Consider the following 25559-nt stretch of genomic DNA (forward strand, 5'->3'; position numbering starts at 1 on the left):
CCATATTCCCCCACCTTCCCTCCCACCCCACACACCCACACCCTGTCCCCACAACCCCCCACATCTACACAACCCCCCAACATACTCTATACCTCCCCACACACACCACACCCCCTCACAACCCCCCCACACATCCTACCACACACACACACACACCCCTACACCCCCCACACCCACAATATATAAGACTAAGAATTTATTTTTGAGCTATTATGTAATCACCTCTATATACACAACACAAACAAATCATGACAAAAATACTTTTTTTAAGTAAAATTTAAATGTGTTATAGTAGGTGTGTAGCATTTAGTGTATGTTTTGGGCTTTTTCTGGTTCTAAGATGACACCCCCCCCCCCCCGCCGGAGTATTTCCAAGGGCCAAGGGGAGGGACTTCTAGTGGCAAAAGATAGGGGTTAGGGTTGGAACTTCCAGTCTCAAGATGGTGACAGGGAAGTGGAGCAACGACTGTCAAGGGGCAGGACTACCCATGCAGCCCTCGATAGTTCACTAAAACTTAAGTGGCCCTCCACCCAAAATAGCTACCTGCCCCTGGGTTAGATAGACACTGGTTGGGCTGGTTTAGCCAGGAATGATGTTGCCTTGAAGAGGAGGCTGGACCAGATGACTTCACAAAATCCCTTCCAGCCTTACTTTCCTATTATCCTTGCAAATTAAATAAGGTTGAGTTGGTACACAAGATATAAGGGAATGGTTTTACATTCTTTATACCTCATAGACTAGACATGTAAATATTACTATATTGCTTTTTCAAATATAAAGCAGTAGGAAAAAAACAACTAAAAGGAAATTTACAGTGAGCATGGATGACTGGTGGCTCCCGAGTCTGGGGGACACCAGATCACCAAGTGTAGGGGGGTTCCCCAGCAGCCAATTGCCAACCTGGGGATGGGGGGGGGGGTTGTCCCCCAACAGCCAATTACTGAGCCAGTGGTGAAACCAAAAGTACTAGCAGCACTTCTGCCAGCACTTCCGGTTTCACCGCCGGGGCTTCTCTTGGGGTGGGGGGGCATGCCAGTGCTTCTCCTGCTGCAGGGGCAGCACACTGGCAGTTCTCAGGGAGTGCTTGGCTAATCTCAGGGGGTGCACATAAACCCACGTGCACTCCCTACAGGTCACCAATGGCAGCAAGCAGACTCAGTTCTCTTTCTGTGTAGACAGACCTATAAGCATGTGATTATTTAAAATATCCAATTATGTCTAAAGAGGTTCACAAAGCTCAGCTCTTTACCAAGAACTACTTATCTCCTAGTTATTTTGATCACAGTACTGGGACTGACTATGAAGCAGTGTGCAGAAAATTTCAGCCTTCATCCTGTTATAAAGGAAATGTATTTGCCCTTTATTTAAATCTCCAGGTGCTGACAGAATCTGACATATTTAAAATATTTCATCAGGGAAAAAATATTGATATGAAATATTTAATCGGCAGAGATATTAAGACGACATGGGTCAAATGATGTAGGGTATGCAGTTTATGGTGTTTGGACCATGCATTAACATCTGTTGACTACTTTGCACGGTTATGCGGCCAAGAAATTCTGGTTATTTATGATGTTGGAAATTCTGTGAAACTGGACAATCATAATAGTTCCAAACAGATCTAAAGTTGTAACTGAAATAAGGGATCTTCCTCTAATATGATTGTACATAAAATGAAGATGTTTCAATCATGGACCTGTCTATTAAGCAAGCATGGAATAGGAACTTTTAGGCCAGAGGTCACAAACATATAGTCTGCAGGCTAGGTTCAGCCCATGAAGCCACGTTCACCTGGCCTCTGGTGCTGTCCCTGGGTCTGATCAGACCTACACTAGGCAAGGCATGTGCCCATGGCACTATACTGGTCCACAGGCTGGATTGTGCCTATGCCACACCCCCACCACAACATATCTGACTGGTGGCTACTTCAGCCAGTTTGGGACCTGTGCTGTGTGTAGCATGGTCCCAGAACTGTCAGCATGGGACCAGGACTGCAATCCAGCTGGGCTGATCACCATGTGCAATGTAGCTAAGGCTCTGGCCAGACTGCACCACAGAAGGGGCTTATTTCTACCACACTGGGATCCCTGCTACATGCAGTGTGGGTCCCAAACCAGCCAAAACAGCTGTTGGATCAGGTATTCTAAGGGAAGGGGAGAGGGTCTGTAGGCCTCATCTGGCCTCTAGACCGACCCGCTACCATCACCTGGCCTGTGGTGCTGGATGAGTTTGACACCCTAGTTTTATGCAACATAGGGATTATCTCCCCATATGTAATTTTCATTATATTCCCCTAATAACATCTGGTTATACCTTCATGGCCTACACCGGGCAATAAATGTCACCAATAAATGCTGCATGCATGTGTACAGCTGCAGCATGCAGCCCAGCAGCTTGGAGAGCAGCGTCCAGCCAGTAAGTCTGTGGAGGAGAAGGGACATGGGGCAGATCAAGGACCCCAGGCTAAAGGAGGGAGTGGGGCAGAGGCAAGGGAAGAGGCATAGGCAGAGGCAGGTGCTCCCCAGCCAGGGCAGGATGGGGCAGAGTGCGAGATGGAGCTGTGCACAGCTTGTCCAGGGACATCAGGGCTGGGGGAGGTGGGTGGCTCCTCTCACTGCACGCACCCCCAGGGGAGGCATGGGGGGCATGTCCCCCATGAATTTGTGTACAGGGCAAGGGCAGGCTGCCCACTGTGAGCTTGGGGCCAGGGCCTGTGCCAGCCTCTTCCTGTTGGAGGGGGATGGGCCAGAGCTGCGCTTGAGGTGGGTGGAGCAGGGTAGGCAGTGGTGGTGCTGGGAGGGGGGGGCTACAGGGTGGCTACGACAAATTCCCATAGCCCGACTCCCAGTGCTACCATCGCCTGCCCCGCCCCACCCCACCTGCCCCAAGCACAGTCCTGGTCCAGCCCCCACCAAGAAGTGGGTGGCACAGCCCCCAGCCCCAAGCATGCAGCAGGCAGCCTGCCCTCATCCTGTGCACAAATCTAGGGGGAACATGCCCCCCACACCTCCTCTGGGGGTATGTACAGCAGCAGGAGCTGCCCTCCCCCCACACCCTCCAAACAAGGGTACCTGTGGTTCCATCCCATGCTTTGCCCTGCCCTGGCTGGGCAGCACCTGCCTCTGCCCCAACCCCAGCCCCATTCCCTCCCTTCCCATGGAGGCCTCAAACTGCCCTCTCACACCCCTTCTCCCCCACAGGCTTACCAGCCGGATGCTGCTCTCCAAGATGCCGAGCTGCATATCAGCAATTGGATCTGTATAGGCCCATATGGCTGCTTAAATTGGATCGGTATAGACCCATATGGCTGGTTAATAATCAGCCATTGGTATTGACCAAAAAAATCTTTACTGGTGCACCCCTAATAATAACAATAAATGAGAAAGTTAAGTTAACCAAAATTAAGTGAGACTTCAGAAAGAAAATACTATGATTTGAGTAAAAGGCTGCTGAAACTGTTGGTTTTAAAAATATCTCACCAAACTTCCAATGCTACGTTATTAATGTTAAATTGACTTAAAGGAGTACAGTGTCAGTTGGATCTTAATTTTCAATGTGGACAGGAAGAACTGTTTCTCTGGACAGGTAATCTTAATGCTCGAGCAAATTCATACCGTATTACAGGGCTGTTCAACTTCTAGGTGGCCAGGGATCACTGGTGCAGCAGGATAATCCATGGCCCCCTGGCCTGCACTGTCCTGGCATCCCCTCTGGGCCAGTGCTGCACTATGCCAGTGAGCCCATCCCCACTCCACCCCACCATCCTGAAAGTGATGGTATTTCTCACAGCATTTGTTGCACAAGAATCTGCAGTGAACATTCCATTTTTCTGTGTGCATGCAGGCATGCATGTGAGAGAAAATAAGGCTGAATCTGGTTTGTGAAGTCATAGATTCACAAATTGTTAGGGGGTGGAAGGGGCCTTGCAGATAATTGGGTCCAGCCCCCACCCCCACCACACTCTAGGCAGGAAGACAACTGGGATTAGGTGACCCCAGAGAGGTGACTGTCTAATCTCCTCTTGAAAACCTCCAGGGTAGGTGACTGCACCACCTCTGGAGGGCATTTATTCTACAATCTGGACACTGACTGTAAAGGAGTTTTTCCTGGTATTAAGCCTGAAGCAGCCTTCCAGGAGTTTATAGTCACTGGACCTGGTCTTCCCTGGGGTTGCCCTAGTGAACAGTTGTTCACCAAGCTCCTGATGCACTCCTCTGATATAGCGGTAAGCCACTATCAAGTCCTCTCTCAACCTTCTCTTTTTTAGGCTAAAGAGGCCCAGGTACCTCAGCCTATCCTTGTATGGCTTGCCTTGCAAGTCCCTGATCATACGGGTGGCTCTTTTCTGGACCCTCTCAAGTTTTTCCACGTCCTTATTGAACTGCAGCGCCCAGAATTGGATGCAGTACTCCAACTGTGCTCTCATTAGTGCCGAGTACAGCAGGAGTACCATTTCCTTAGTTTTATATGAGATGCATCAGTTGATGCATGCCAGTGTGTTGTTTGTCCTGCTAACCACTTCCTCACACTGACAGCATTCATACAATGGTCAATCATTACCCCTGGGTCCCTTTCGGCCATGGTGCAAGTCAAGCTGTTGCCACCGAGCCTATCTGTACACTAACAGTTGTTTGCCCCCAGACGGAGCACCTCAGGCTCAGAAGTGTTAAACTTCATCTGGTTCCAGTCTGCCCAATTATCAAGCCTGTCCAGGTCCACCTGTATCTGCAACCCATCATCTGACATGACCACACTGCCCCATAACTTGGTGTCATCCACAAACTTGGCCAGCAAGCTTTTCACTCCCCCATCCAAATCACTGATAAAGATGTCGAAAAGCACTGGTCAATGCATGGACCCCTGAGGAACACCACTGGCCACTTTGCGACAGAACAACCCAGATCCATTCATGAAAACTTCCTGGGTCTTACCACGTAGCCAGTTTCCCACCCACTGAGCAGTTGAGCCTGCAATCTTCCAGTTTTCCCACAAGGATATTGTGAGATACTAGATCAAAAACCTTTCTGGAAGTCTAGGTATATAACATCTACCACGTTATATACCTAGACGTACCAAGTCATAACATAAGCATTAGGTTTGAATTTTCAGTAACTGAAATGTTCAATCATCTCTAGCTACATCACAGTTATAGAATTAGAGCATTCACATCTATAGAGTCTATGACTTTAATCTGCTGTCTTAGTTACAGTAAGATTCAGTGGTCTCAAGAAAACAATAAAAGAATAGGAAAAATCTCATATTTGGTGCTTCTTTTGATATATGAAGACTTATCAAAAAAATCTTAACAACATCTTTCCTAAAGTGATGCCCAACTATGAATGCTTATATGCAATGTGGAGTATCTGGTCCTTTCAGAGAAACATAGAAGAGAAACATCAGACATGACTGGCATTCAAAGAGCTTGAGATAATATACAAAAATGCAGAATACATTGAAACATGCAGATTGTATGTAGGAGGGATGGAACATGGCATTATAGTTGATATGCTAAACCATGCCATTTGAGATGCACCATTATTCTTCATCTTTGGGTTTACATATTTTATTTGTCTTATAAATCAATGACAACTCATGCATAAATTGTAAAATGCTACAAACAAAATGCCACAGAGAATACCAGTAGGTAGCAGAAGCATGAATTTATGTAAGAAAATAAACAAAGGCAAAGGGTTTTTTTAAAGTAAATCTGGTGCCATATAAATTTCTATATGTGTCTGCAATGTAACAAATATGGTATTAATATAAAATGAGATGAGTGATGTGAGATTACTGAACCAATTAGCAGATTATTATCTCAATGGAAGGTATTTAATAGAAATCCCTTATTACTTCAACCTTGTGCAGTCTCCTTTTTATCTATAGCAAATTTCTCATATTTAAGAACTAAAATAACAACTTTAAACAAAATATACAGAACTTTGGGAAAAATCCTACCAATTGTTTGGTATTAACTTGGTTATCAATACAGTTACTCCAAAGGAAAGAAAAAGACAGACCCTCACATATTTATCTTTTTCATGGTGAAATGCTTGTATTCTTGGATTTACTTAATTCCTGGATTGTGAAAGAATACTATCTATTCTATCATACTATGCTATTATACTATTTATATTATTATAACATTTATGTAGGGCTGGTTACTATATTTATAAATTAAGAAAAAATAAATTAGACATTCTTGCAGGGTGTCGTACGCATGCTTTGGGGTTTTTTTTCCTTATTTTCCTTATTATGTACAAATCCTCTCCAAGCTGTACCTCCTTCTACCTATGGTCTTTGTGTCATTAACATCCATTTGATCACTTTACAAGGTCAAAATATGACTAGCTACATTACAACTAAGGTACCATACTTTTCCCCTTTAGTCTCCTGCACTAGAGAATATTGCAAGTTCAGGACCGGATTTGGCATTCATAGAAACCCTATGAATGGAAACTTCAAAATATACCACAAAAGAGTTATTCTTGATCTCTAATTTAGCAATTAGTTGTTTTGAAGTGTATGAATTCGTTTATACATTGTACGTTTACAAAGCAGAACACTTTTATTCGGTAATTCTGAATGCCCTGATGGAAACGATACAGTAGAACCCAAACAACTGTGCGCCATAATGAACGCATACCAAAAATCTAATCAAAGAAAAATACCCAGTTACCTGTAGGGGCATATTTCTCACAAGACAACCAGTACCACTCTCTCAGTTCTAGTCCTCAAAGGAAATTTACAAAACACGTTTTGTAGATGAGCCTATAAACTTCACTTCATAAATCTACTGGATACAAAAAATCATTGACTAAATGTAGACAGTGTATTTATGTCTCATTATAACCTACCTGCCATCCAATAACCCCAGGTAACCTTTCTATATTTTGCCAGCTACACTGTAGCACTGGTCAACATTCCCCAGTTTTGTGCCCCAGCCATTCCACCCCCAATCCTACCTGACAATTATTTGCATTTTCACAGATTTGCCTTTTGATTTGCTTCAGATTCTATTTCACCCAGGAGAGTACATAAACACTTGCAGACTTTCCCTACACCTAAAGAAGGGTGTTTGTGCCTGAACACATGTAAAGAACTATTTTTCCAACTATTTAGTTTATCTAATAAAAGATACCACATTTACCCAAATATACTTGTTTGCCTCTGTAAGATAAAAACATTCCAAATACCAATGATTCCCTCAAAGAAAAAAGGAAGTTAAGTGTTATTTGTTAAACTTCATTTTGAAAGTATTTTAATTTTATGTGGCACTGCCTGTGACCGTCTAATTCAATGCTCTGAGCCCCATTCATCCAGGGGGGGTTTAAGCCTACTTCCCATCATAGCTGGTCTGCTGAGAAACCAAGAGAGGGAAAGGTGTGGATCCACAGGGAAGAGAGCAAGTTAGAAGGTATGTGGCTCAATAAGACTGATACTGCTCTGGAAGGAAGGGGATCCTGAACTGTAGCCTAGACCCTTGTTCAAAATGGGGTAGAAAACCTATTGCTCTTCATCTACTTAGCCCAATAAATATAAAATTGATTCAAGAGATGAGCTAGAGAAAGGATTGGATATTGCCTACATGATAGTCTGGTGGTATCTAACTGTACCATGCTGGAAAGTCAGAGAGATATAGGTTCAAACTCCTGGGTGAGGGAGGCCTCAGTCTTCCACTACCTGAGCAAGTGTCCTAGCCACTAGACCAAGGGTTGGCAGTCAACAGCCAGCAGACCAGATCAGGCCCACAGAGAGGTTTGATCTGGCCAAGGGATCAGTGGCTTGGAGCCGTACTGTGCCTCCCAATCCTTCAGCAGAGCCCCCTCCACTGTGGCGCTTGCTGCCATACTGCTTCTGTGCTTACCCTCACTGCAGAGGGGATGGAGACTAACGACAAAGCTAAGTACAGGCAGGTGACTGCTCTGTGGCCCACAGAGAGGTCCAGGCTACAAAGTGCAGCCCTTGTTTGCAAATGGTTGCCGGCCCCTGCATTAGGCTATTAAGCAAAAGCATGAGGGGACCTCCCCTTTTCCTCCTGCTGCATCTAATACCCTATGGTCATGGGTTTTTGTCAGATACAGTTTTGTGACTTATGCTCACCCAGCCTATACACATATGGAGTCATACACCTGCACAGCTTGAGTGCAGCATACTGTACACTCAGTAGCCAGGCAAAAGCTTATACAGCTGCACTACACATTGAGTAGGATTGCACACTGTATGCATGTTACAAAAATAGGAGTTATGCAGCTGGGTAACTGTCATTTGGGCATGGAAAGAGAAATAGGATTCTGCCTGTAGTCACTATGGCTGCATCTACACGTGTTTTTCTGCAGAGTAAACTAATTAGCTGCAGAGTGAAGTGTCACCGTCTATATGTGTGATAGTATTAGGCCACAGTAAACTAATTTAAACCAGATACAGTACTATCTTATGTAGGAGTAATTTACTGCAATTAAACATACATGTAGATGCTGAAAACAAACATCAATTGCACCCAGTCAGCCCAACCAGCCATGGCCAAGAGTCCTGCCTGCCACCTAGCCACAAGACTCGGCACTTTTGGCGCCCTCATGCCCCAACCAGCCCCTCTGCCACCACCTGGGGTTGATCCCCATGTACCCTGCCAGCCTAGGCCATCTCCACCCCAGCTCAAATTGTTGCTGTCTTGGGCGCCTGGGTAGTTGATGTGACAGGGATTAAGTTCACTCCAGCTCAAACCGCTCTGGAATTTATTGCTTTGCACTAGATTGCACATGCAAATGCAACCCATGTTACCAGACTTACAACTGGAATGAATGATGGTCTTCATAGAAACTAAGTAGTTTCACAATTAATGTTTTATACTTTTAAGGTAAAAAGTAAAAGCAGATGAACACAATAGAATAACACAGCTAGATGTAAACTAGTGCATTTCCAATGACTTCACTGAAGGTCTATTCATTCACCTAGTCAGATGGTACACTTTGGGAGAATTTTTAACTATCATTGACTACCACTAGCTACCATTAACTATACCTGGTAGTTAGTGAATATCCTCCTCCAAAGATTCAAGGCTAAAAGACTAAATTACCTAACTCATGGAAAACCAAAAGGGTTTGAGCACTTAGGTCCCATTTTTATACTTGGAAAACTCACCTTTTGAACTTATAACACTTTTCTCTTTCACACAAGCACACAATGTTTAGCTCCAAAAAATCCAATGCATTGTCATGTGCACTATCAGTATAGATCCTGTAAAACTCTGAAAGCTTTTGTCCTTATAGGATCTTAGACCTTTGACACCATCTGATCTTTACAGTTTCCTCCCTTGCTTCACTGGCCTCTAGAGGATTGTGCCTTTGTGTGGTGAACACAGAGAGAGAGAGAGAGAGAGAGAGAGAGAGAGAGAGAATTTCCTCCCCCTTCACATCTCAGGTTCTTTCAGTAGAAAAGAGTATGCTTTACACCACTACAGTAGTAATATATACCACATAAACCAACTAGCTAGTCAGTCACTCTTGACCACCTATAATTGTACATTAAAAGGTAAAGATGCTTCGGACTTACCCTGGCGGGCAGGCACATCCTGAAACACAAGGAAGATGTGCTGAGATGGTGAGGTTTAGCAGCTGATTCTCACAGGTTCTCTCCCTGCTGAGTTCAATATTAACCTGTGGATCACTACAGTTAACGTAAATCTGACCAGCTGGGCAATTATGCACTGGAAAACAAAATAAAACAATTATAAAATTTCAGGAATTATGACTATTTGTTACAAGAAACTAAAATTTTATGTGACAGATATTGTAAATGTTACATTTTTGCAAGATTGTTTTGAGACAGAATTGTCTTTAATTTATTTCTTGGGATGATCCACTGGTTATATTTCACAATAAACTTGGGTAACTTTATCATTCTGAAAACATACTGCAGTTATAAAACGTTGATAATATAGTTGCTCACAGGGAGCCAGTATTGTTAAGAGAGTTGATACTGCTTTACTCTCATCCTACTTTTAACTAAACCACAGCTTAAATTATCAGTAAGACTGCAGTCTTATAGGGATTCAAGTCCCCACACAAAAAGTGTCACCATTAACAATGGGATTGCATAAAGAGAAGAGGGTCTCTTTACATGATTTCCTTTCTATAAATTAACATGTGAGGTTATTTTTCATTTGACTCTTTACTTACCAATGTTGTTATCCTCACAACTCATAATTCCATCTCGGCAATGGCTGCAAGAAAAATATGTGAAGCTGTATTTCAAGTCAGGGGAGTCTGAAATGCTACTATTGGATGACTTTTAAACATATTAATGCAGAAAACCATGCAAATTCAGCACAATCAATAAGGGAAAAACAATTGCTGTTTTTCTCAGTGCAGAGTACCAATACAGTTGCAGCTTACCTTGCTCCTTGTATAAGAAGAGTAGAACTGGTCCTTGTGCAAATGCTAAATTAAAGGATTATGGCTCTTGAACCAACACAAAACATACAAAATATGTTACTACATGGCTAGATCCAATATTTCTCCTCCTGATACCACCAGTTTTACTGCTGGCTGTAAAGGGCCCTAGAGTAGGCTCTGTATGCAAAACAAAATTTCTAGTGTCTTACAATAATTAAAAAAAAATTATGCACACATACAGCTGTAACAAACTATTCACTACAAATTTCAATTCTAAGTTTCCTCTTAGTAACCTGTAACTTTTGAAAAAAATGTTTTAGTTGGTATTCCACTCTATTAATCACAATTTAGGTGAGCAGGCTAGGTCACCCTAAGAAAACACAGATGAGCTCAAGAGGTCTGCCAACACCATACGGTAAAGATGTGTGCTGAGCAAAAAATATGACTATAGTTCACCTCATCAGGCTTGCCACTAAGTGCAACCAAAGCAAAGTTCAGTGAAGAACCACAAACAGAAAGAAAAAGTATAGAGGAAACTAATAACCACAAGCATTCTTTTTGTGTCACAGGTTCTGAAGCTCTCACTTCTTCTGAATCTCAAGCAAAGTTTGATACTGGTATCATGATTATACTGATACTGAACTTTGCAACATGTTCCCATCCCCCTTAATCTCCCCTGGATCCCTAATAAGAAATGTAGTTTTTGAAAAACAGAATAAAGAAAAAAACTCAGGCAGCTGTAGCAAAATGTTGTAGCTGCTCTGTTAATCCCCTAGCTACAGGTACTGCTGTCTGAACCAAACTGACCAAACCCCTCTTCTCTTCTCAAGCTGAGCTCAGTGGGCAGCCAGCAGCACCTGCCCGGTCAACTGAGGGCCCATCCTAGCCAGAAGCACCTGCTGAGTCAGCTAAGGGCCCATGCAGCTGATTTAGCAAGAGCCTCTGCCTGAGTACCAGGGGCTTGGATCCACTCTAGAAATACAAAGAAGCTGAGCTAGAGCAGAAGTTTCTGCTGAATCAATAGAAGCTTCTGCAGCACAACCTCTGCTGGGGAAAATGGAAAAATATACAGATTGCACCTGTGCTTAAATTTTAGCATCAGAAGGACTAAAGAAACACAGCCAATTATAGAATTGCTAAGAAAAAAATCACACATATTAGCATCTACCAAAACTGAGGATGTGTAAATGTTTAACTAGAGCAATATAGAATGGTAGCCGAAAGTTTTCTCCTGTGCTATCATGTTCATATGGTATAGCTGAAGCAAGGCACGATTGGTGCAAAGAAAACAAATTAGCTATTTTAAACCAAAACATCATTGCAACAAATAGCATGCAAAGAAGTCCTCCTGTACTGTGGCACTGCCTGTGTCTAATTCCAGGCAAAGTGGTCTAGTACTTTATAGAATGGTAGTGAATTTGATATTGACTCAGTTTCAGAGAAAAGAATAATAGTATTGGCATCAGTTCAGGCACTGTGCTTTACTAACAGAGAATGAGCCAATGAACTTCAGTACTAGTCACTCACTCTGCAACAACTCTGATCTGCCCAATACACCTTCTGCTAGCTAGCCAGAGCAAATACAATGTCAAATACCTCTGTCTGTGCTGCTGCTGACAGTTTTATTATAACTGATGCAATACATATTTACAGAGCTATCCAAATACAGTATAATGCAGATTCTGGCTAATTTGGACAGGAACATATGGAAAATAATAGAAGAAGATGGTACTGTAGACATGGGACAGGATCACAATGTAAGTGAGCTTTTAAAGGTCAAAATAAATAAAATAGAGGCAGCAGTTAGCAAAAAAGAGTGTAGAGTAAAAGACGCTTGAAGCATGAACAGAAACTTAAAATCATGACAAGTTTAATAAGTCTTCTTTAATGTTGTGAGTGCAAAGATATAAAAGGAAAGACAAAAAGGTAAGAGTGAGCAGTGCTGAATACAAGGGAAAGATTTATGACTTAGGGTAAGTGAAAGATATTCAGTGCTTATCAGTTAGAATTTATGATTAACTACCTTCAGCATACAATATCCCACTACAAGCTCCTTTCTACCTCATCTAGGTATGGATAAATTCAACAAGAGTCCAGGAGAGCAGAACTGAACAACAGGGCAGGACAAGCAGGGCCCCAGCCAAAAGGGCTGACTTAAAGGGAGTACTGGTATACCCCTCACCTAGGAGCCTTTGCCACAGCAGATGCAGCTGGACCACAGGAGCCCAGCAGGCACAGCTGGGCAGGCACAGCCCCACACGCAATGTTGTATGTGATGGGGAGAAGAGGGTGGAATGATACAGTCCTGCCCTGGGGTCAGGAGATGGGCAAACAGGGCATCAGGAACAGCCCTCTGGGAAACCAGAGAAAACATTTACAGGCTGTTACACTGTTAGTTTGTAATACTTTCTACTCAAGGTTGTAGAGAATAATCAGAACAGGCAGAATTTCTAGAAACGAAGATTTCACAGAGGTGCCACATAAAGATACAAAAAAAAAGGACTTTGTAAAGTTAGACTATGCTATTCCAACACAGATAAAACAGGATAATGTGAATGACTTGAGAAAGCACTGAAAAATTACATTTGATCAGAAAACCAGCTAACCAGATGTGTGTCTTACCATTTGCCTAAAGATGTGATAATATTTTCTCCAGGTGGATAGTCAATTCCTTGAAAATAACAGGGACATTCATTCCTATAAGGAAGGAGGACAGATAAATGTGATTGCAAGGTATTATGTATTAAACCAAACTTCACATAAACATTAATGGCTGCTATTCAAAACACCGAGCTTCATATTCTACATACAATATTAGACTGGATACCTAATAGGATATTGTTATATTCATATTGTAATCTGAAAGAAATCTGAAGTAGCAACTTCAGGTTGCATCAGTGGAGTGAAAATAATCCAACATCAATTTAATATGTTATTCTTAAATAGTCTATTTTAAAAATATAGCATGTTTAAAGTACTACAATTTAAAGTCATGTTGAGCCTGTCATAAAAAGTATGACAGAACCTTCCATTAAAAGATGGTATTTTTCATTCCATATGTAATCTATACAACCAGCTGAGAAGAAAGCATAGCTGGAGCAGTGAGGAGGACTACTCTGTACCGCATATCCTCCGTAACACACATGGAAAATTAGCAATTAGTTAATACTGTATTAAGTTAAATGAGTTACCCCTTTGTGTTTCCATCAGAAAACGGCCTGCAAAAGAAATGTTTAGGAGGCTTCTGCATTGTGACTTTTCAGTAATGAGAAAACTAGTACGTGGCAGGTAAGACTCCAATCATCCAGCCAGAGATCCATGAAAAACTATGTCTGCACTTTGACTTCTGTTGGTTCTTCTTACCCCCTTTCCATCAGAGATGTTCTATATCTTTTCTGTGACTCCATAGGGAAGGGACAATGTTGTCCCTAGGAAGACATGTGAAATTATTTTATTCTACTCCCAGAGTGAAATTCTGGCTTCACTGGAATAAACAGAATTTTACCATTGATTGTTTATGCTGAAGAGTGCATGTGGCAATATTACTCTCATTGCATCAGTGTAAATCCAGAGCATCTGATCTGATGTCAGAAGAGTTATTGCAGATTTATACCTTTCCCTCTGTCTCAACAAAAGTGTCATCAGAAATCATTTTAAGGAGAAATAATAAAAAGAAAGACAAAAGTCCACTCAAGTAGAGTGGCCCAGACATCTAGCATGGTCATAGACTGATGATTTCTGTAAGTCAACAATTTCTGTAGTCAATGGCTGGTCAACGTGGTTAACATCACTCCTCCATTACTGACGTAGCAGCCAGAATGACAGCTTAGTAGATAAAGGCAGACTTCATCAGGGCTTGAACTCATGTCTCTAAAGCTGTAGCAAAACACCTCAATACTTTAAGGCTGTACCCCAGAACAAAAGAGAAATATCATACATACAACAATCAGTAGCAAGAGCAAAGCCCCTAACACACTCAAGAGACCTCTTTTGCCCCTCTGATATGGTAGAACACCTGCCATGTAGATATTTATATTTGATGATATTCATTCTACAGATCTAGAACCATAAAAGGACTACTTTTAGGGGACCGAATGCTCTGAAGAGTGAATTTTATTGAAAGATAAATTATCTGCAAATACTGCATTCTCTCCCTGCAGAACAAGTGAAATATTAAGGCCTCTCAGAATGGCACATAAAGTGAATTGATAAAAAGGATCATGTGATTTTATGAAAACAGTAATAAAACATGCATTTGAAATTGCATCATTTTTCTTCATTCTACCATGTCTAAGAATGGACCTGTTATATCTTCATACCTTTTGTTTAGGCTAAGATTAAGAATGAAAAGAACACAAATTTTCCCAATTAACACAATTCTGTATGATACTAAAAGCCTGCCAGATTTACAAGTACATATTGTTCTACAGCCCATATACCAAAACACACAAATATAACTAGATAAAATGGTACTTGGATATAAATATGTCAGCTCTGCAAAGTATAGTTACCTCTGTATACATTTTTCAGTCTTGGCATTCAAATACATTCCAGGGGGGCAAGCACAACTTTCAACACAATCACCACTGCATGTCGCTGGCATAGACAAAGCTTGGCAAGTTTGTCCACAGGTAGTGATACAAGTACTGTACTCCTTTGTGTCTTCACATGAAAGAGCTACCCGAATGAAACAGAATTCTCAAATTACATTGCAAGAGACTCACATAGACTCCACTTTCTGAAATCTTTCTAAGATAAAAATTTTCTGATGAAACATCCTTCTATGAATCCAAATAACATTAAACCCCATTAAAATTGGCACTATGATACCACACTATATAAATTACTCAAGTGTAAATCCAGAGCAACTCCAGTGAAGTCAATGCAGTTAATCTAGATTTATACGAGCGTAACTAAAGAGAATTGGCCTTTTGTCACAACTCACAAAATGCTTGGCTCCAAAGTGACAGCTTTGAAGAGGGTCCAGTGTCTTAAAGAAAACATAGTAAAGCAACAGAATAAAACATTGTGCTTTGCAGCTGTTAAGTGACACAATCCAAATTTTTTTTTTATATCCCTCAAAGACACATACTGATAGTGCGCAATCTAGTGCAGCTCCTCAACCAAATCTTGCACAGATTAACGAAAAAGGGCCTCAGATTTTGAAGAGGTGTTGGAGACATTAATATATTTCAAATCCCTGAAATGGGATTATCTGATATTTTACAATAAAACTATATTAACACATTAATTCATAAATTTGTTTTAAAAATATATAGAAGTTTAGCAGCTAATATTTCTGCAAGGGGAGTTTAGGTTAGATATTAGGAAGAATGTTTTACAAAGAGGGTAGTGAAATGCTGGAAGAGGTTACTCAGAGAGGTGGTAGAAGCCCCATCCTTGGAGGTTTTTAAGATCTCGCTAGACAAACCTTTGACTGGGACGATCTAGTTGGGAAGGGTCTTGCTTTGAGCAGGGGGTTCAATGAGGTGACCTCCTGAGGTCCCTTCCAACACTAATTTTCTATGATTCTAAGATTCTAAGATGCAGACATTTAAAATAAGCTAGTTGTTGAGCAGAAAATGAGACTGCATGGAAAAAGAGGAATTCATGAATTCTGTGAAAACATCCTCCACCTCTGATAGTGGAATATACTGAACCTCCAGCTCAAGCTAAATTCAAGGAGGTCAGACTAGGTTGATACATGTTTCACACAGTTATAAATACTGTATAAGACCCCCTATCAACATCTCCCAGTACCACTAAAAGCTCAAGCTTAAAATTAGTAGCGATGATCCATTAGATCTACTTGTACTGTGAAGCACTGACAAAAGAAATAATATAGTATCAGGTATCTTTGGCTATATGCAAAAGATATCCCACCTCGCCATATTTATACATTCTGGGCAATTAGCATGGTTGAATAAACTCTGGCACAGTTCATGCTGAAGTTTACTGCTCCTGGACGCAGCATTTACATGTGTGCCAAGGACTGCAGCACATTGAGGAAAGGTGGTGCAGCCACATTTGGCATTGCATGTGTAGATGGTGACACTTTACATCAGAGCTTATAAATCAACTCTGCATTAAAGTGCACATGTAGATGCCCCCCTTTTTATATATAAATCCTAGCAATACTTCAGAAGACATCCTCATTTTGTGTACTTCAGTCAGGATAAGGGCAGCGAGAAGGGCAGCTAACAGACAGTAGGGATATGTTCAATTTCAACCTAAGCAAAGAGCCTGTTGTATGAATCCCTTAAAAATGAACCCTATATAATCCACAAAGCAATGGTCTCAATACAGAAAACAGGCGTCTATGCATCTGGCCTGTAAACTGAACAAACACAGTTGGAATAAAAAAGTCAAAGCAGTCTAAGATATTAAGACATACAAATAAGTTGCCTCACGTTCTTCAAGAACCTCAGTTTTAATTCTCAGACTCGAAAAACTATATATTATGATGTCTTAGTGGGAGAAAAGGGAACCAGCTACAAGAAATAACCCTCTGAAAAATAATGGCTTGGATTCTGATTTAACAAGAAAGGGAAATGCATCCTAGCATTCTATATATTGGATAAGCAGCATTTAATTTAAATTTATTTTCTGCCATTCCTAAAGCCAAAGAAGAACCTTAATAAATTAGGCCTGATATGAAAGCCAACTTACCACACTCTGGGACATGAGCTCTAAAATCTATTATCACTCCATGTCTTCGGCACTGATGAGCATAATGGGCCAAAGCAGAGCATAAACAAATCTGTCCACATTTACAGGTGTCCTTTCTACACTGTTCAAAATAGGAAACAGGACTCAGATAGGAGTGGCATGGAGCAAAGAGTTCTTTTGTAAGGATGCTACAAACTTCTGCTGCATAAGAGGCTGTTAAAGTAACATAAAAATAAACATACATTAGTTAAAAAGACTCGTGAAACTTGGAGGAATATTAAGATTAAGATGTTTTCCTTAGATGAGGAAGTATTACTGTGCATTGGAACTGATAATAGCAAGAGATTTATGAACATGCTGTATTTACAAAAGATTTACATGTGCAACCTCCATTGTTAATCAATAGGAACTATGTTGCTGTATGGCAAAGCTGTTAGTGGCTTTGAACCTGTACTAGGAGGGTGCATCTACACGTTCATTAATGCACCTTTGCAACAGCACATTAAGATTAGTACCTCTAATATGAGGTACTAGATAAATGAGCAGTAGCTGCACTAATGTACAGTAGAAAAGGCAAACTTTTTTTGTGACACTTAATGAGCAGTAGACTAATTCTATTGTGCATTAGCACGGTTTTTGCTGGGACACATTAATGCACAATAGAACAGCCCACTGTGCATCAAGATGTTTTGCGTAGATGCACCCAGAATGACTTAAAAACAGAACTGTTAATATTTTGAAATGTCTACAGTTGTGCTTGGTAGTACCTTATGTCATTAAACTGGCCCATTAAGATAAACTAAGCAATGGCTATGAGGTATGACCCATGCATTAAGCCCTTTCATAAGCTTGTCAGAATAGTAAGAGTTGTTCCACTTAACTAATTCCCAGTACCTTGTTGCAGACAGCAAGGACTTGAAGGAACCATATGCCACTCAGAATTCATTCATTACTCAGAATTTCAGGGTGCTATCAAGCCACCTATGTGGAGGTGGTGCCATCAGTAACGAGGACAAAAAAGCACTGGCAAATGGTTCAGTAAAAAATTGAATATTCCAAAAATCAGGTAGACCCATCTTAATACCTTCATCAGGAAGAGCTTACAATCAAAGATGAGCACTAAAAAGACTCACTAGAGGGGTTCAATTGAATATACAAAAATGTAGTATGTATTTCTATAGCCTGGCTTTAATAAAAGTGCAGTAATAAAATTTGGTCTGCATGGCATGATTAACTGGCATCAAATTCATTCAGCTGAATCCAATTTACGATCATGATTGAGCACCAGTAATTATCCATTATAATGCAAGGACAATCAAATACTTAATTATTTATATTTTCTAAAGTTTATCAGCCTACATTTTCACAAGTCTTACTCTAAACCAGAGGTGACATCTCAGCAGGCCCAACAAGCTGGATGAGTGACACACAGCTGAACCAAGGTCCAGATCAGGCCCACAGACCAGCTCTGTGCTCTGGATCCAGCATACAAGGCTGGTCTGTTGTGAGCATACCACCTGCACACCAGAACTGGCCCTACGTGCCACCTGGGTACTGGAACTGGTCCCACCCCCCATGTGAAGCACATGCTGAATCTGGCCCTGCTCACCACGTGCATAACAGAAAGATCTGGCCCTGCATGCCATGTGCAACGCATGCCAAATCCAGCCTACACTGCATGTGGCTTGAGTCTAAGACCACAGTCAATATAGCAGACCAGATGATAGGGCTCCAGGGCCTGGATCCAGCCCATGGACTGCATCTTTGACACCCCTGCTATAAACCAGTGGCATACTGAATTTGTGCTGGCTCATTGCCTTCAATCTATTTTTGCATGATTTTTGCTTTTTAAAAAATGTAGAAATAAAAAGAGGACATCTCATTTATTTAGTTTTGGGTCACATTTTAAATATCTCTCACCTAGTGGGGATTTTTTTTTCATGTCAAAACATAAAACTTAGTTTTACAAATGTTACATTTAACACATCCATTATTTTCACACAATTTATTTCATTTTGTTCCATTATCTAGAACAAGAGTGCTCAACTGCTGGGCTATGGGTCAAATGTGGCCTGTGAAGCTTTGGCGTCTGGCCTGTGGTACTCCCCACAAGCCAAGAAATTTGGCAGTAGGGGAGCAGTGGCAATTCATCCTGCAACTCCTCCCTGCTGCCAAATTCCCAAACTTCATGAGATGGATCACAGCAGAGCCACACCCCTCCTTCTGTTCAACCATACTGGGGCCAGACTATATCACCCTTTCCCTGCAAGGGCAGGTCAGGCCAGGGCCATGCCTCCTCTCCCCCACACAGCTGGGTTGGGATTAGGCCCTGTCCACTCCCAATATGCAGTCAGGCTGAGGCTGGGCTAGAGCTCAGCAACGCCCCCTCCCTTCGGAAAAGCCAGGCCAGGCCCCTTCAACCTAGTGTAGTTGGATCAGGACCAAATAAGGCCCCCTCCAACTTCCCTTCCCTCACATGGCCAGGTTGGGGCCAAGCGCGCCCCATCTCCCTCCATGAAACCAAATGGGTCTTACTGCATCCACCCAGAGTGCCAAATTGGGACCACCAGCTCAATCCAGCCCCTGGACAGCACTGCTCATCCAGGTCCACTAAGCAAAAAGGTTGAGCACCATTGGTTTAGGAGAACAGAATTTAACTTGAACTACAGTAATATTAAACATTTTGTGGTTGGATAAGCAGCAATTGATCCTTACTGCCCACCTGCCTGTAGATGAATATCACAAGGATCCACCTGTGAATTGTCATGCTCCAGGGCACATGCTGATGAAGTTTTCCAGGAGTTTCCAAACAGCTGTGGAGTGCTTTCCGGTACTCCTGCTGGAGATCTTTTATAAAACAAAAGGTCATTTACTGAAAACATTGTAAATTCAAGCATGATCTCATAACAGTACCACATCCTGCAAATGAAGCTGGTTCAAGTCATCCTACACCACTGCAGAATGTTCCCCAGGATAGAGGTTAGAAGCCTGTGGCTTCTGACCTCATCACCTCCCTCCAAACAGCAGAAAGATGCCTGGGAAAGAAGACAGAAAGGCCCAAAAGCCATTAGGTTTCTGACAGCAGATGAAGGAGCAAATAGGACCCCAAACCATTTTCATTGGAAAGAAGGATGGACCAGAGCTGCCCTAAGAGTGCATGCTCTTTCTGGTGATTCCTCTGGCCCATCCTCTTGTGACAGTGACATCTTTTCCATTCCTCTCCCTCCCCATGTTTCTCCTGCATAGTGTTTTTGGTTTGGTCCTGGGTAATTTCCTCAAGCTTCTCTGGTCCCCAGAAAAAAAAAAAAAGAAATGAGTTGAGAAGCAAGGGTCTCAGAGGTGTAGTAACAAGAGCAGCTAAATATTCCTGGGTCCAGGGGAGAACGCAACAATATCTGCAATTTGAGACATCTCAGCCAGCAGTAACTGGGTTCCATTCATTTTAGATATGGGAAGAGGCTAAGAGTTACCTGAGAGACATGTGTATATGTGGAGAGAACTGCATTCTGGGAAAAAAGAGGCTTTACATATGAGAAGACTACATTATTTTTGTTACTAAGAAGCATGCAGCACTGTTTGTGGAAAGACTGCAATATCTGGGGTATAGCAGGTAACACTATACATATTGAGGGAAACTGCATTGTATGGTTTTGAATGCTTCTCTCAAGAACCTACTTTCCTGTGCTAGGTCCACAAGACAGCACACAAACTTTTGAGAGAAGCTGACTAGACTTCCTAAGTTCCAGTAAGATTCTCATGCAGCTCTTACTGCCTTACACTTTAGTTACAGTGAAGCAAAAACCACAGCCAATTTCATTTTGAAGTTTTTTGCTAGGCTTCAGATTCAGCACAATAGAGACACTGTTGGAGAAAGGAGATTAGAACTTGTAGTGGTGAACTTGAGCTGGAGAGAAATAAAAGGAGGGTTGTAGGAAAGTAGAAACTTGCCTGTGCGGGATGCTCCTGCTTGCAGACACATTTCAGACACAAATTTGCATATATATTGGTGCCTCAGAGCTATGTATATTCTAGTGAATTGTTATACAATTGTTATCACATGCAGGTTTTCAAAGCTAATGTTGGTAAGAGTATCTTAGAGATTTCTCTTTCTAGCAAACTAAAACTAACTATTAGCTCCATTACTCTGAAGAAAGAGAAGGTACAAAAATTAAACACTTGCAGTAGCCACCCATTCATCTTCAGTATGTATTTCTGACCAACTCTAAACATATTTTTAAAAATACAGCAATTCATACAGAAAATCGTCCTGCATGTTCCCGTTGAAGGTTCCACATAGGCCCACAGTATCATCCTTCCATTGGTCATCAGCTTGAAGATAGAGCCTCAGCCCTTCTCTGTCATACAGTATCTGTAATCCAATGTGCGTCTTTATTTGCAGAAATACAGATGAAAGCTTTCTTATTTCAAACGAATCTGGTGGAGGGGAGGTAAAAATATATATGTTGAATGGAAAATGAAAAAGGTTAAGAATCCACTGGTTTGTTTCTAGCTCTCGTTTCACTATTTTGTTACATTTTACATGACTGTTTTGTTAATTGCAATGTTCCATATTCTTAGCTCCCGTTGTGACTTATCATAAAAAGTTAGGATGCAGTTTATAATTTTAACAAGCAAAACTAAAAACTAGAAGTAATCTCTCAAATGGGGTGTAAAATCTGAGGCATTAGCACAGCAACTGCTAAGTGAAATCCAACCATTTTAAAAAACATAAATGTTCCAGAATTTTGACTGTAGGCAGATCATAGCCCAAGACAGTATAGTCAGTATTAGCAGTTTCCCTGGAGCCTAATCTGCTTTCACTGAAGTCAACAGTGAACTTTCCAGAACATAGATGTGGTTTAAAAAAAAAATATATACTTTTGTGTTGCGAGAGGCAAGTAATTAAATTCAAACAAGAAAATTAGAAACCCAAACAAAATACAAACTTCCATTGTTGGATAGCAGAACTAATATATTATGCATATAGAAAAAACAGAATTCCAGTTTACATTGATCTGAGTTCTGTACAAATAGGAAGAGAAGAGAAGAGAAGCTGGAATCAAGATCCCCATAAAAAAAGGACTTTGTCCTTAGGAAGAAACCTAATAGACCAATAATATAGGCTTGTCAGAGACACAGTAGACTTGGTCTTTGTGTACATAAAATATTAAGTTCATAATGAAGAGTCCCTACGATCAAAGCAGAAAGTGCCACTGCAGGCACATACTGAGACGTATCCTGAGAAAGCAAAAGAATAAGATAAATCAAGGCAAATGTTAACTCAGGTATATGATTTAAAAAGTTAATTTTGGTGCTTCTTAGACATTTATTCATGTACTTATTTTTCCTTACCATCTGTGTAAGGCAGGCTAATTTTGTACTGATCGTATACCAAAACATCTCCAGAATTAGTCAGAGTCACTTGCCTCTTGGGGTCCTGATTAATAATAAGATTGATAGTTTGGATACATGATCCATCTTGGTTCTACAAATAAGAGTATGAGAAATAACTTTAAGTATTTCATTGGTTTAAATGTTACATGAGTGAAATAAGACAGGGTGAGAAAGGAAGAACTGTAAGTAACTTTCAGTTGCATCTTGCCTTTTTAGCAACATTTGTAGTTTCAAATATGAGGTCCAAATAAAGTTTGTTCCAAGGTATATGTAAATATCATATTAACCAAACAGAGCTCAAAAGTAGATGCTAGAAAACAAGAAATACAGCAAAACCCTGTTATAAAGTCTGATACAGAATTCTTTGCAATCAGTGGATTTTTATCTTCAATGGCCATTCAGCCAGGCTCATTCATTTCCAAAAAAATCTCTTTCATGTCAGTGCTTATCGATAATATTCTGTTCTTCACATTGCAACTTGCAAAGACAATTGGAGTCTGTCATCCTATTTATTAGAAATAGATTTTAGCCATATCTGTTTTTAAATACAGTCCAATACAAACTATTTTAAAAAGAAATAAAGCGAGAGAAGAAAGAGATGTAAACATAGGAGCCTTAATCTACATGATCTAAAATATTTCAGCTGATTCTTTCCAGACAAGAGTGCTGAAACCCACTTCTGTACTGAGTCTTCTTCATTTGCTGTATCTTACAAGCAGTCCCTCTTATTTAACTAATGTTCATCTCAGCACCATTCCACAAGTTAACTGGCAACAGGACATTGATGAATTCTGTCTACTGTAATGTAATATGCTCCTGATACTTCAGATTATGCCATCATATCCAATCAGGTTGTAACTGGTTGTTGCCAACTGAGATGGCAACAAAAGCAATTTAGCTGAGCCTCCATATAAGAAAATCTGTGCGGATTACACAATTTTTCCATCAGTATAAACTTTGTCTAGCCCCAACATAAATAAATAATAAGGCAATCCCAAACCAACACACATACTTCTATTTTTTTTTTTGCAAAAATCTTGCTGGTCTAATAAAATATATCATCTCTACTACAAGTCCTGATTGCCTTTTCCTCTAGACCAATATGGCTACAACCTGGATACCTGACACATGGAAGATATCTAATTTTAGCCAATTTTTAAAATAAAATCTTTGTATTTTCGGAAGCAGGAAGAAACTGTGACCACCTGAAACCTGTGATCCTGCTCCTGCCTTTGCTTCAAGGTAATTTGCATCATCACAGATCCTCACAGGAGGCGAGAGGCTCCATATCAGCTATGAACTGACCGCCCAAAGGAGTTTTCCATCTACTGATTCCTCTGTGAAATCCTATCAAATATGAACTTTCATTTCTACCCAGGAGAATTTTTACAATCTGTTCTCCAATGCCTGATGAAGGGGGTTTGTAACCAAAAGCTTGCGATTAAAGATTTTTTTTTTGAAAAAATCTTGTTGGTCTAAAAAAAGATATCATCTCTACTACAAGTCCGGACTGCATTTTCCTCTAAACCAGTACAGCTACAACCTGGCTACCTGACACGCACTTCTATGCATATAGGTAGGGACACCCAGAGCGGAATCCTATTTCATTTTATGTGCTTAAATGGCATTTACCAAGCCATGAGTGCTTTTTTCAGCATTTACGCACCATTTGAGATCCTATTCTATGTTCAGTGTGAATGTGCAAACATACTTACAGCTGCTGAGCATGCACAATAAGCTATGTCCTTGATGGGCAGGTACATGACTCTATATGCATAAACTTGATTTTAAGTTCTGAATTTGTAGCCGAGCTAAAATGTGGAAAGACACTCACATTTAGGGTGCTCACCCAGGAAGCAAGACACCCAGTTTCTAGACCCCACCCTCTACACACATCTCTACCCACCAGGCCACTAGCACCTTCTCCAGGTCCTCTTTAACCTGAACCACTGCACCTTGCACTTCATAGTCATTGAAAAAAAAAAGTTATTTAACTAGACATTCTCTCAGTTCAGTTTTCTTTTTCTTGCTATTTCAGGAAATCCAGGAAAACTTGATTTAATTTTATAGTAGGCTAACTCTTTTAAGAACTTCATTCAAAGTTTTTGTTTGATTTTCATAGATTTTATAGACATTAGGGCTGGAAGGGACCTCGGGAGATCATCGAGTCCAGCCCCCTGCCCAAAGGGCAGGAAGTCAGCTGGGGTCATAGGATCCCAGCAAGATAAGCATCCAATTTGCTCTTGAAGGTGTTCAATGTAGGTGCTTGAACCACCTCCGCTGGCAGACTGTTCCAGACCTTGGGGGCTCAGACAGTAAAGAAATTCTTCCTTATGTCCAGCCTGAAACGGTCTTGCAGGAGTTTGTGACCGTTCGACCTCGTCATCCCTTGGGGCGCTCTGGTGAACAAACATTCCCCCAGATCCTGGTGGTCACCCTTGATAAAAACTTATAGGTGGCCATCAGATCACCCCTGAGCCCACGCTTTTCCAGGCTAAAGAGTCCCATGTCTCTCAGCCCGTCACCGTAAGATCTGTTTTCCTGACCTCTGATCATGCGCGTGGCTCTCCTCTGGACTCTCTCAAGCTTCTCCACAACCTTTTTGAATTGTGGAGCCCAGAACTGGACGCAGTACTCCAGCTGCGGCCTCACCAAGGCCGAGTACAAGGGGAGAATGACATCCTGGGATTTGCTCGAGAAGCATCTATAGATGCAAGCCAGCGTTTTGGTCGCCTTATTAGCCGCAGCATCGCATTGCAGGCTCATGTTCATCTTGTGGTCAATGATGACCCCCAAGTCTCTTTCTTCTGTAGTGCTAACCAACGTAGCACTGCCAAGCCTATAAGGATGCTGCAGGTTTTTCCTCCCAAGGTGGAGAACCTTGCATTTTTCGGTGTTAAACACCATGAGGTTCTCGTCTGCCCATTTGCTGAGCTTGTCCAGGTCAGCCTGGATCACCCACCTATCTTCTGGCATGGATGCTTTGCCCCAAAGTTTGGTGTCATTGGCAAACTTGGCCAGTCCACTCCTGACTCCAATGTCCACATCGTTAATGAAGATGTTGAACAGTATGGGTCCCAGGACAGAGCCTTGAGGGACCCCAC

At 41.4% G+C, this 25559-nt stretch overlaps 1 protein-coding gene across 1 annotated transcript in view; it reads right to left on the bottom strand.

Annotated features, from left to right (window-relative positions):
• The window catches only part of OTOG (otogelin), a 206966-nt gene that overhangs the window by 110897 nt on the left and 70510 nt on the right, over positions 1 to 25559 (bottom strand). The window contains exons 16-23 of the mRNA XM_090032569.1: positions 22414 to 22546; positions 21318 to 21495; positions 19784 to 19908; positions 17062 to 17274; positions 14904 to 15069; positions 13015 to 13089; positions 10177 to 10220; positions 9551 to 9704 (exon numbers count right to left, since the gene is read on the bottom strand). Coding sequence (XP_089888695.1) covers positions 9551 to 9704; positions 10177 to 10220; positions 13015 to 13089; positions 14904 to 15069; positions 17062 to 17274; positions 19784 to 19908; positions 21318 to 21495; positions 22414 to 22546 — 1088 coding nt within the window. The remainder of the gene's footprint in view (positions 1 to 9550; positions 9705 to 10176; positions 10221 to 13014; positions 13090 to 14903; positions 15070 to 17061; positions 17275 to 19783; positions 19909 to 21317; positions 21496 to 22413; positions 22547 to 25559) is intronic.

The sequence above is a fragment of the Crocodylus siamensis genome, chromosome 2 (assembly GCF_052110815.1).
Source record: "Crocodylus siamensis isolate JL-2025a chromosome 2, ASM5211081v1, whole genome shotgun sequence".
Classification (NCBI taxonomy): domain Eukaryota; kingdom Metazoa; phylum Chordata; order Crocodylia; family Crocodylidae; genus Crocodylus; species Crocodylus siamensis.